This window comes from Ictidomys tridecemlineatus, chromosome 3, assembly GCF_052094955.1.
Source record: "Ictidomys tridecemlineatus isolate mIctTri1 chromosome 3, mIctTri1.hap1, whole genome shotgun sequence".
In the NCBI taxonomy this organism is placed as follows: domain Eukaryota; kingdom Metazoa; phylum Chordata; class Mammalia; order Rodentia; family Sciuridae; genus Ictidomys; species Ictidomys tridecemlineatus.
In genome coordinates this window covers 22480590-22493863 of record NC_135479.1, presented here as the reverse complement: position 1 = coordinate 22493863, position 13274 = coordinate 22480590, and the positions used below count along the sequence as shown (strand labels likewise).

General features: G+C 36.2%; 1 protein-coding gene across 22 annotated transcripts in view; it reads left to right on the top strand.

Annotated features, from left to right (window-relative positions):
- The window catches only part of Cdk12 (cyclin dependent kinase 12), a 103676-nt gene that overhangs the window by 19550 nt on the left and 70852 nt on the right, over nucleotides 1-13274 (top strand). For all 22 annotated transcript variants that reach the window (XM_078042077.1, XM_078042075.1, XM_078042076.1 and 19 more), the window contains exons 3-6: nucleotides 1651-1827; nucleotides 3396-3535; nucleotides 7042-7212; nucleotides 12350-12539. In XM_078042077.1, coding sequence (XP_077898203.1) covers nucleotides 1651-1827; nucleotides 3396-3535; nucleotides 7042-7212; nucleotides 12350-12539 — 678 coding nt within the window. The remainder of the gene's footprint in view (nucleotides 1-1650; nucleotides 1828-3395; nucleotides 3536-7041; nucleotides 7213-12349; nucleotides 12540-13274) is intronic.

Sequence of the window (13274 nt, the reverse complement as noted above, 5' to 3'; positions counted from 1 at the left end):
TTTATGAGGGCCAGATGCAGTGGCACATGCCTATAATCCCAGTGATATAGGAGGCTGAGACAGAAGAATAACAATTTAGAGGCCAACTGCAGCAACTTAGTGAAACCCTGTCTCAGCATAGAAAATTTAAAAAAAAAAAAAAAAAAAAAAGGAAAAAAAAAGACATTGCAGAGGATATGCCTGTTTTTTATGGTTTCAGAAAGTATTCATGATCAGAAAAATAGAGGATCTTGGAGGAGTTGTTAAGATTATCAAATTCTTTTCAACTTTCTGATAATTTGAAGGAATAGAAAAGAATTGATAAGTAGCCTAGTTTATTTGTAGGCATGAATTAGTGTGCTGCACTGTAGATGTCTGCTGAGGGTGTGCATGGCACAAAATTAATCTTATAAATAAATAAATTTAGATAGTTTACCCAGTGAATTGGGAGGTAGAGGCAGGAGGATTGTAAATTCAAAGCCAGCCTCAGTAAAAGCTGTCTAAATAAATACAAAATAGGGGAGCTGGGGTTGTGGCTCAGTGGTAGAGTGCTTGCCTAGCTCATGGGAGGGATCGATTCTCAGCACCACATATAAATCAATAAAATAAAGGTATTGTGTCCGACTACCACTAAAAAATAAATATTAATTAATTAAATAAATAAACACAAAATAAGGCTGGGGAGGTTGGTCAGTAGTTGAGTGCCCCTGATTTCATCCCCAGTGCCCCCCCCCACCAAAAAATAGATGGGTTAAAAAATTGGGTCCAAAACTGATTCTTCTATTTATTCCAGGAAAGATAACTTTTTTTTTTTTCCTTCTCATTTACTGGTGTAATTTGGTGTGGCTATCATGTTAATCACCAGTTGCTTAAATGATTCTGAAATAATTGCTTGGATTCTTTTTCTCATATTTTTAGAATTATTTGTTTATTTTATCTGGTCGGAGATGGTTGCTGCATTCTGTTTCCAAATAGAATAATTCAGTATATTTTCCACGAGTTTTGATTTCCAACGCAGTTATATTTCTTTGTTGTTGTTGTTGTTGTTATTATTATTTTAGTTGTAGATTGACACAATACCTTTATTTTATTTATTGTTATGTGATACTGAGGATTGAACCCAGTGCCTCATACATGCTAGGCGAGCACTCTACTGCTGAGTTACAACCCCAGCCCCCTAACTTAATTATATTTCTTATAAAACATTGTAACTTCTTTTTTCCAAGTTCTTTCTATATTTTTAATAATAAAGTAGTTTCTAAGTTACTGAGTTTTCATTCATTTTTTTTAATCTTTGTTGATTAAAATATAGAATAGGTTTGGTAAATTCTGAGTTGCAGGTGATACATTGTGAATTCAGAGATTAATTCTTGCATTTTATTACATCTTCATAAAAATCTAAAGATATTGAGGAAAGAATTTATAAAGAAAGTATAAATAATATAACATTTTTTAATTGTTTCTTTAGTATGCTGTAGATGTCTCTTTTTGCAAAATTCCAATTTGCTTAGCTGTGATAAACTAATTCCTTGTGTTACATTACAGGTTTTTTCCTTAAAAGTAAAATCGTTGAAATATTTTAATAGCTAGGCATTATTACCTTCTTTGTGAAGTTTTATTTACATATCTCTTAAGTAATTGGCAATCTTTTTCTTCCCCTCTATTATTTAGCCCAAAAGAAATTCTTCCTTTAAAACCTGTAAAGAAAGAGAAGGAACAGAGGACACGTCACTTACTCACCGACCTCCCTCTCCCTCCTGAGCTCCCTGGTGGGGATCCATCTCCCCCAGACTCTCCAGAGCCAAAGGCAATTACACCACCTCAGCAACCATACAAAAAGAGACCAAAGTGAGTTTTTGGGGGAGTCTGTCTGTAATAGTTGACTTGCTTACTTTTGTACCTAAGTCTTAAGTGTTTTTCCACAACATATCAGTAAGGTCATAGAAGTTTGGTCCCAGCAGGTCCAGGGGCTTATGCCTGTAATCCCAGGAACTTGGGATTCTGAGGCAGGAGAATTGCAAGTTTGATGCCAACTTCAGCAACTTAGCAAGGCCCTCAGCAATTTTAGGAAGACCCTGTCTCAAAAGAAAAAATGGACTGGAGATTAGTTCTCTGGTAAAGCATCCAGTGTGTGCATGTTGGCATCCTGATGTTGATTATTGAACACAAGTGTTCCATCCCCAGTACCTGCCCCCACTCAAATAAATAAATAAAAGACAGTGATGTCTGGTCTTTGTGTGTGTGTGTGTGTGTGTGTGTGTGTGTGTGTGTGTGTATTTTTAAAATTTTTTGGTACTCGGGATTGAACTCGAGGTCACTTAGCCACATCCCCAGCCCTATTTTGTATTTTATTTAGAGACAGGGTCTCACTGAATTGGTTAGTGCCTTGCTGTTGTTGAGGCTAGCTTTTTTTTTTTTTAATTGTAGACAGACAAAATACCTTTATTTTATTTATTTTGTGTGGTGCTGAGAACTGAATCCAGTGCTTTACGAATTTTAGACCATCACTCTACCACTGAGCCATAACTCCAGCCCTCTGAGGGTGGCTTTGAACTCATGATCCTCCTACCTCAGCCTCCCAAGCTGCTAGGATTATAGGTGTGTGCCACCAAGCCCAGCTTCTGAAGTATATTTTTACAGTCAAAACACTCTTTAGGAAAACCCTTTTATTGGTCCCACAGATAACCTGGCTAGGTTTTTAGAAAAGTAATAAATTCCCAAATCCATATTGAGTGATCTCATTGTCTTTTTTTTTTTTTTTTTAATTTTCCTTTTAGTTGTAGTTGGGCACAATACCTTTATTTTATTTATTTATATTTATGTGATACTGAGGAGTTGAATCAGGGCCTCAAACATGCTAGGCAAGTGCTCTACCGCTGAGCTCCAGCCCAAGCCCTCATTGTGTCTTTTGAGTTCATGATACTAACAGTGTTAAAGAAGTAAAAAGCCCGTTTAATTCAGGGTGCCAACATGCACACATTAATAAAATATTATTTTTTTTCCCAAAAAGCATATAAATTGTCACAATGTAAATATAGTGTAAACTGGGTCTATTTTCATTGATTTCATTTCTCTGTTAATAAAAATAGTTACCAAATATTGAGCATATGTTAACTGCCAAAGTTTTATATTTTATTTTCATAGTAAGCCTAGGATATAGGGATTCTTTCCCCATTTTATAACTGAAGCCAGTATTGAAGAGAGATCAGAAAGTGAGCAACTAACTTATTATTTGATCCCTAGTCTTCCTGAAGCCAGAATTCTCTTATTCTCATTGTCAGAGATTTTTTTAAGCTATTTTATATCATTTGACTTCTGCCTTTTCAATAAAAAATTTTAGACAATACAGGAGTTAGACACAGGAGCCAGTGGAGTCATCATGAAAAAATAACATTTTTTACTATTTTTATTTTTAGAATTTGTTGTCCTCGTTATGGAGAAAGACGACAAACAGAAAGTGACTGGGGGAAACGATGTGTGGACAAGTTTGATATTATTGGGATTATTGGAGAGGGAACCTATGGCCAAGTATATAAAGCCAAGGACAAAGACACAGGTAAATATTGCCATAAAAGCTTTGATGTTGGGTTAACAGTTTAACAAATCTAATTTTTTTTTTTTTTTTTTTTTTGTGTGTGTGTGTGTGTGTTGCTGGGGACTGAACCCAGGGCCTTGTGTGTTTGAGGCAAGCATTCTACCAACTAAGCTATATCCCCATCCCCAAATCTGATTGTCTTAAGAAGATTATCAAAAACAAATTTTGTCTTTTAATTTGATTACCAAAAGTTATTAAATAGACTAACATTTTTTAAAAGAAAACTACAGCCAGGCTCCGTGATGCATGCCTGTAATCCCAGCTACTCAAGAGACTGAGGCAGAAGGATTGTCAATTTGAAGCCAGCCTGGGCAGTTTAACAAGATCCTGTCACAATTTTGAAAAAGCGGGGAAAGTGGAGCTAGAGATGTAGATTAGTGGTAGAGCACTTGCCTACCATGTGTGAGACCCTGGGTTTATTCCCCAGTACTAGAAGGTGGGGTGAGGTATTCATTTCAGGACTTTTTTTTTTCCTTTTTTAATATTTATTTATTTATCTTTAGTTTTAGGTGGATACGTTAGTTTGATTTTATGTGGTGTCGAGGATCAAACCCAGTGCCTCATGCATGCTTGTCGAGCACTCTACCACTGAGTCACCAACCCAGCCCCTCATTTCAGGACCTTTCATATCAAAATCTGCAAATACTCAAGTCCCTTATGTAAAATGGCATGGTATTTGCTTTTATGCCTGTTCACATCCTTCTGTATACTTTAAATCATCCATAGAGTACTTAGTACCTAATTCAAGGCAAAGTTATATAAATCAGGAGTAACATCTATCCATAATCAATACAGGCACAATATTTCCCCTCAATAGGTTTAATCTACAATTGGTTGAATCTATATATGTAGAACCTATGGACATAGAAAGAGAACTGTACAATAATTATTCTTTTTTTAATTTTTTTTTTTTTTTTTTTGGTACTAGAGATTGAACTTGGGCACCGAGCGACATTCCAAGCCCTATTTTGTATTTTATTTAGAGACAGGGTCTCACTGAGTTGCTTCATTCATTCCTCACTATTGCTTAGGCTGGCTTTGAAATCGCAATCTTTCTGCCTCAGCCTCCCAAGCCATTGGGATAACTGGCCTGTGCCACCAGACCTAGCACACAATAATTGTTCTTTTAAAACCTTTCGGGCACTGTATTTGTACACCTGTAATCCCAGTGGCTCAGAAGACTAAGACAAGAGTATCACGAATTCAAAGCCAGCCTCAGCAATGTCCAGGCACTTACCAACTCAGTGAGACCCTGTCTCTAAATAAAGTACAAAATAGGGCGGGGGATGTGTCTCAGTGGACAAGTTCCCCTGAGTTTAATCTTGACGTTGAGTAGGAGGATCTCAAGTTTTAGGCCAACCTCAGCTACAGTCGTAAGCAACTTAGCAAGACCCTGTCTCAAAAAATAAAAGAGAGATGGGAATGTGGCTCATTGGTAGACTGCCCCAAGATAAATCCCCAGTACTTAAAAAAAAAAAAAAAAAAAAAAAAAAAAGTCCTCTTTTTATGGTTCATTCTAACTTTCTGTAGCTTCCTGGAAATAAATTTATTTATTTATTTAGGACTGATAATTAAACCTAAGAGCAGTTTACCACTGAACTATATCCAGAGTCCTTTTTTTTAATTTAATTTTTTGGTAACAGGTATTGAATTTAGGGGCACTCAACTATTGAGCTGCATCCCCAGCCCTATTTTGTTATTTATTTAGAGACAGAGTCTCACTGAATTGCTTAGTGCCTCACCATTGCTGAGGCTGGCTTTGAACTAGCAATCTTCCTGTATCAGCCTCTGAGCTGCTGGGATTATAGGTATGTGCCGCTGCGCCCAGCTATATATATATTTTTTTTTTAGTTGTTGATAGACTTTTTTTTAAAAATTTTATTAGTTGTTGATGGACCTTTATTTCATTTATTTATATGGTTCTAAGAATTGAACCCAGTGCCTCACACATGCTAGGCAAGTACTCTGCCACTGAGTCACAACCCCAGTCTATCCTTTTAATTTTTTACTGTGAGATTGGGTCTTGTTGAATTGCTGAGGCTGGCCTCAACTTTCGATCTTCCTACCTCAGCCTCCCAAATCGCTGGGATTACAGGTATGTACCACCATGCCTGGTTGCTCCCTGGAAATTTTAAAAGGGAGAAAATAAAAGTTGTAGGGTTGTAGGGGAGAAGTTTTTGAAATTTAAAATGAAATATTTAATTATTGGTATGTTTTAATAATGCAAACTTTTAGGCCTAACTGAATTTGGAAATAACAAATCCAAATTAAAAAAATATATATTTGACAAGAAAGGAACATAGTTCCCATAGACGATTGAAGCAGGAAGTTTGAGGCCAACTGTAGCAACTTAGTGAGCCCCTCAGCAGTTTAGTGAGACCCTGTCTTTATATTTATATATTTATATTAAAATAAAAATATAAACTAAGAACAGTGATGCACACCTGTAATCCCAGTGCCTCGGGAGGCTGAGGCAGGAGAATCAAGAGGTCAAAGCAAGCCTTAGCAAAAGTGAGATGCTAAGCAACTCAGTGAGACCCTGTTTGTAAATCAAATACAAAAAAATAGGGCTGGGGATGTGGCTCAGTGGTCATATGCATGTGACTTCAACCCCTAGTATCAAAAAAAAGAAAAGAAAAATAGAAAGGACTTGGATGTAGCTCAGTGGCAAAGTGCTTCTGGATTCAATTCCTTATCAAAAAAAGTAAAGAAAAAAAAAAAAAAGAAAAAAAAAAGTAAAGAAAAGAACATTAAAAAAAAACATAAATAAGAACATAAATAAAAAAAAAAGTAAAGAAAAGAACATAGTGGGGGCTGGGGATATACCTCAGTTGATAGTGTGCTTGCCTTGCATGCAGAAGACCCTGGATTCAATACCCAGCATGCATAAATGAATGAATGAATAATTGAATAAATTAAAAAAAACAAATAGGGGATGGGATGTAGTTCAGTGTTAGGGTGCATTCTTAGGGTAAATTGAGTCCCTAATACTGAAAAAGAAAAGAAAGAATGGGAAATGTAAGTTTTTGTTTTTGGTGCTGGAGTTTAATTCAGGGGAGCTCTATCACTGAGCTATATTCCCACTCTTTAAGGTCTTTCTAGATTGTTGAGGGCCTCACTAATTTGCTGAGTTTGGCCTTGAACTTGAAGTACTCTTGCCTTAGCCTCCCAATCACTGGTTTTGTAGGCAAGTGTCACTGCCTCTGGCAGGATTTTTTTTTTTTTTTAAGGAAATAAAAATAGGTATTAAGTGTCTTTTAGAACTAAGGGCATATAATACTGGTTCATGATTGTGGATAAAAAATGTTAAATTTGGGCTGGAGTTGTGGCTCAGTGGTAGAGTGCTCACCTAGCACATGTGAAGCACTGGGTTCAATCCTCAGCACCACATAAAAATAAAATAAAGATATTGTATCTACCTACAACTAAAAAATATATATTAAAAAATGTTGAATTTGTTTTGGCAGGAGAACTAGTAGCTCTGAAGAAGGTGCGATTAGACAATGAGAAAGAGGGATTCCCAATTACAGCCATTCGTGAGATCAAAATTCTTCGTCAGTTAATCCACCGAAGTGTTGTTAACATGAAGGAAATTGTTACAGATAAACAAGATGCACTGGATTTCAAGAAGGACAAAGGTACTAGCAATGAATCGTGCCTACAGGATAGATTTGCACTTTTATTTTCCTCTCTTAGCTTGTTTTCCTATGTGAATTTTAAACAGGTTGTGCTGAAGTCTAGCTTTTTCCTTTAATCTATTCCAGAATTAAGATGTTGGCAGATTGTACCAAATGGTGTTGATTTTTTTTAAGTGTCCATTTTGCATCAATATACTCTGTATACTTTTTTAAATTTTTATTTTATTTTTTAGTGTAGTTGGACACAACACCTTTATTTCACTTGTTTAATTTTATGTGGTGCTGAGGATCGAACCTAGGGTCTCGCATGTGCTAGGCGAGTGCTCTACCTATGAGCCACAACCCCAGCCCACTCTGTATACATTTTTTTTTTTTAGTTTTGGGCGGACATAACATCTTTGTTTCTATGTGGTGCTGGGGATCGAACCCGGGCTGCATGCATCAGGTGAGCGCGCTACCGCTTGAGCCACATCCCCAGCCCCCACTCTGTATACTTTTTAAGTATCATTGTCAATATTAAAATGTGCATTTAGGTAAGTAGGGTGTGGTATAACACCTAATAAAGCCAGCAGATAAACTTATCCAGATTTTTGTTTGTTTATGTATAGCTCTGGGGCTCAATCCCAGGGCGTGATATAACATTTTGTGGGGGTTTTGTTTTTGTTTTTACAAAGTTTAAAATAGTAATTGACATTAAAACTCACATTATTCAGGCAGGGTTACGCACAGGCACACCTATAATCCTAGCAATTTGCGGGGCTGGGCAATTTAGCAAATCCATGACTCAATAAAAGGATTGGGGATGTAGTTCAGTGATAGACTGCCCCTTTTACCCAATACTGCCAAAAAAACTTCCAGAACCAGATTTATCCATTACTCTCATGGTTACATCATCACTGTTTGTTATTGTCTATATGCATCCATATTTTTATAACAGTTTTGCATTGATACAGTTGAGAAATTCAGAGCAGGATTTTTGTTTTTGTTTTAGAGCATTATAGTTATACATAGTAGTTGTGTTCATTTTGACAAAATCATACATGCATGGAATTTGATTACAGTCCCCTTCCTCACTGTCTTCTCTTCCCTCCTCACTCTCCCATTCTGTTTTCTCTACTCAGTGCAGGTGTTTTCTAAAAATATTTTCATCAGATCACATAGTGGTTTGATTATTGGAGTTGTAACTTTTGTCTCTGTTTGAGAAAATTGTTCATTGTTTTCATACTTATGTTTAAAGTAGTTTATACATTACATCATCCAACCTATTTTTGTACAACAAATCTGAAGAAGATTTAGAGATGGGCAATTGAAAATAGAGTCAAGTGAAGAAATGGCATCTGTGAATACACTCTGGAATGTTATAAGGTGATTGAAGTATATAAAACTAGAAAGGTAATAGTTAAAAAGTTAAGCTTGACTATAAACAGAGCCTTAAGGATATTGGCACTAGGGGAGGAGCCATCCTAGGCATAATTCTGTGCATATTTTAACTTTCTGAATATACAAATATTATGTAACTAGTTTTCGTAAGAATGCATAGAAAATGTTACTTGGTTGTTTCTGGAGAGGTGCTTACTTTCATTCATACCACTCTCTACTGTTTGTTTGTTTACTTATTTTTAATATTTATTTTTTAGTTGTAGTTGTACACAATACCTTTATTTTGTTTATTTTTATGTGGTGCTGAGGATTGAACCCAGGCCTCACACATGCTAGGCAAGTGCTCTACCGTTGAACCACAACCTCAGCCTGCACTCTCTACTATTTAAATAAATCATTTACTATGAAGTACCTAAATTCATTTTGAAAAAAATTATAAAAATGAATGAATGGATGTGATACATGGGAAAACTGATTATAAAAATATTGAAAATTTGGAACAGTAAGAAAACAAAATGGCAATCATTTTTTTAAATTTTTTTTTCTTTAAAGAGAGAGATGAGAGAGAGAGAGAGAGAATTTTAATATTTACTTTTTAGTTTTTGGGCCGCACGCACGCCAGGCAAGTGCGATGCCAGGCAAGCGCGATACCGCTTGAGCCACATCCCCAGCCCGGCAATCATTTTTTTCCCACTCCATCCTAACAGAACCATTCTTAGAAAAACCACTGTATTATTAACATTTTGGTATATTTGTTTCTAGCACTTTATATTATACATATTATATTTATTTGAACATAACTGAGATCCAAATGTATTTAATGTTATATAACCTAACAAAAGCAATTTCCCATATCATTAAATATGGCATAAAGATGCATGAAAGCAAATTTACTAGTCCATTTTGAGCCTTTAATTAGCAGTGTTTAAAAATATTGGGCTGGGGTTGTGGCTCAGCAGTAGAGAGCTCACCTAGTACATGCGAGGCTCTGGGTTTGATCCTCAGCACCACATAAAAATATATAAACAAGGGGCTGGGGATGTGGCTCAAGTGGTAGCGCTCTCGCCTGGCATGCGTGCGGCCCTGTTCGATCCTCAGCACCACATACAAACAAAGATGTTGTGTCCGCCGAAAACTAAAAAATAAATATTAAAAATTCTCTCTCTCTCTGTCTCTCTCTTCTTTAAAAAAATGTATTTTATATATATATATATATACACACAAAATAAAGGTATTGTGTACAATTAAAAAATAAATATTAAAAAAAATACTAAGCCTGCAATTCCAGTGGCTTGGGAAACTGAGGCAGGAATATTGTGAGTTCAAAGCCAGCCTAAGCAATGGCAGGGCACTAAACAACTCAGTGAGACCCTGTCTCTAAATAAAATACAAAATAGGGCTGAGGATGTGGCTCAGTGGTGAAATGCCCCTGAGTTCAATCCCTGGTACCAATAAATGAATGAATGAATATATATATTCTCCCACGTGCTAGGTGAGCTTTCTACCACTGAGCCACAACCCCAGCCCAATATTTTTAAACACTGCTAATTAACATATATATGTATGTGTGTATATTATGCTTCTAGTCCTGGCTATTCAGGTGATTGAGGCAGGAGGGTGACTAGTTCAAGGCCAGCTTCAGCAACTTAGCAAGGCCCTCATCATTTAGAAACACTGTCTCAAAATAAAAAATAAATGGATAGAGGCGTAGTTCATTTGTAAAGTTCCCCTGGCCTACCTCCTACGTTCAGAAAAAAAGTTTAAAATGATTCATACTGTTTCACATATTTAAGGGGTCCTTAAAGCCTACCCCTAGATTGAGTTCCTGCCTTCAGCTGGCTATGTAGACCAGTAGTAGAGTGCTTGGCTCTCTAGTAGCATTCATAAGGCCCTTGGTTTATTCCTGAAAAAAACAAAACAAAATCCATGCCTTTACATTCTCAGTAAAAAGAATTTTAGACTGGGTAGATCATTATCTATTTCTAATATTTCTTTCTTTCTTTTTTTTTAAAGAGAGAGAGAATTTAAAAAAATTTTTTTAAATTATTTATTTTTTAATTTTCGGCGGACACAACATCTTTGTATGTGGTGCTGAGGATCGAACCTGGGCTGCATGCATGCCAGGCGAGCGCGCTACCGCTTGAGCCACATCCCAGCCCCTAATATTTCTTTTGTTATAATATTTGCCTCTATGATGTACCTGCCAAAAGATAGTGTGGGTTTCAAGTTGTTTATAGTATTCCCTTTTTTTTTGTTGTTGGTGCTGGGAATTGAATCTGGGGCCTTGTGCATTGAGGCAAGCACTCTAATAACTGAACTATATCCCCAGCCCTTTAAGTATTTTCTCTTAATTTATGTCTCACTCCTTTTAAAATCTACTTCTGGCTGGGCTCAGTGGTGCATGCCTATAATCCCAGCAGTTTAGGTAGCTGAAGCAGGAGGATGACAACTTCAGAGTCAGCCTTAGCAACTCAAGTGAGGCCCTAAGCAACTTAATGAGACCCTGTTTCAAAAAATAAAATGGTTGGGCAAGGCGTGGTTGCACATGCCTGTAATCCCAGTGACTCTGGAGGCTGAGACAGGAGGATCCTAAGGCATCAAACAACTCATTGAGACCCTGTCTCTAAACAGTATACAAAAAAATAGGGCTGGGGGGCTGGGGTTGTGGCTCAGTGGTAGAGCACTTGCCTAGTATATGGGAGGCCCTGGGTTTGATCTTTAGCACCACATATAAATAAATAAAATAAAGGTATTGTGTCCATCTACAACCAATAAAATACATCTACAACCTAAAATAAATAAAAATAAAAAGGCTGGAAATGTGGCTCAGTGATTTAAGTGCCCTGGGGTTTAGTTGCCAGTACCCCCCCCCCAAAAAAAATAAATAAAATAATAAATTAATTGATTTAAATAAATCTTCTGAATTTAGGAAGTTGAATTAGGTGATTGACACTTTTTTTTTTGGTACTGGGATTGAACTCAGGGACACTCAGCCACTGAGCCACATCCCCAGCCCTATTTTGTATTTTATTTAGAGACAGGCTCTCACTGAGTTGCTTAGCACTTCACCATTGCTGAGGCTGGCTTTGAACTCTCAATCCTCCTGCCTCAGCCTCCTGAGCCACTAGGATTCAGGTGTGCCCCACTGCATCTGACTTGATTGACCTATGTTATGATTCTTACATACTTTGACTTTCACTAATAATTTTTGCTAAATACACTAGGCTGCCTCTGTTGCTGCCTATTATCTAAGGTAAAGACCTTTTCAAAAATAGTCTGAGACATTATATAACAAATGGGTAGGGTTAAATTACAGACAAAACTTTATTTACATTAGTCAACAGACAGGATTTGGCCCAGGGTCTATAATTTCCTAAGTGATCATATAAAGTCTTTCAATACAATCTTTTTTTTTTTTTTAAATATTGTTTTAACTGTTAATGGACCTTTACTTATATGTGGTGTTGAGAATCGAACCCAGTGTCTTGCACATTCTAGTCAAGCATTCTGTAATTGAGCCACAACACCAGACCTCTCAATACAATCTTATCATGACTGTTGTCCTCTAAAGACTTAAATAGAAAAAGAGAAGTGGAATCAGAAAATCAAATTCAAATAGTACTTACAGTACTTCTGTTAATTTATTATTGGAAAGAAAATTATTTAAGTTTTAATTTCTTCATCTATAAAAATAATGGGTTATTTTAGAGTGCCTCATGATCAACTCCAAAATTTTTATTATTTTTTTCCTATGTAGGTGCCTTTTACCTTGTATTTGAGTATATGGACCATGACTTAATGGGATTGCTAGAATCTGGTTTGGTGCACTTTTCTGAGGACCATATCAAGTCATTCATGAAACAACTAATGGAAGGATTGGATTACTGTCACAAAAAGAATTTCCTGCATCGGGATATTAAGTGTTCTAACATTTTGCTGAATAACAGGTAACATAGTAACCAAATAAGGTCAAGCATTCTCTCCTTCTCAGCTAGCTAATAATTGGGATTATAAATAGATTTAGTAATGCAATTTTTTTTTTTTACATAACATTTGATGTTTTCACATTAGGAATAACTACTTATAATAGGAGTACTCTGATCAGAAAGCCACCAGATTACCAATTCATTATTGGTAAGGAATTAACAGAAGTAGGATTATAAAGATTTTTCTTATATGCATTACAGGGAATCACTCAGATCTTATAGGAATATTTAGAGAGCTCTATGCTGTAGTTAGAAAGTAATGTGACCCTAAGCAAAGTCAAATATATATTGGATTCTTCTTGAGTGGAGAAAAACATGCCTGCTTCTTGAACTGTTCATAAGCCTTTAGGGGTTACTGTCTTTTCGAGTAAACAGAGGTTTAGTTAGTAATTGGCCTTTCTAGCCATTACTACTTCTAGGTTTTAATGGTGTAAACAGTCAGGATTTTAGTGATGAACAAGTGTTAATTTTCCAGAAGATTTTATCATCTGCTTTCTTTTCTGATTATGTGCCTACACTGGTAATGATGATATATCAGATATGTTATGTTCACTATCCTTTAGTATATCCCTACCCACTAAGGGATGAACAAGAAGTCTAGTACCAGTGAAATCAGGGCAGCGTTTGGTTCTTTAGACAGCTGGGTTTTTGCATCCATCTTTGAATTTTATTTTTCTGTTAAATGCCAACAAATAT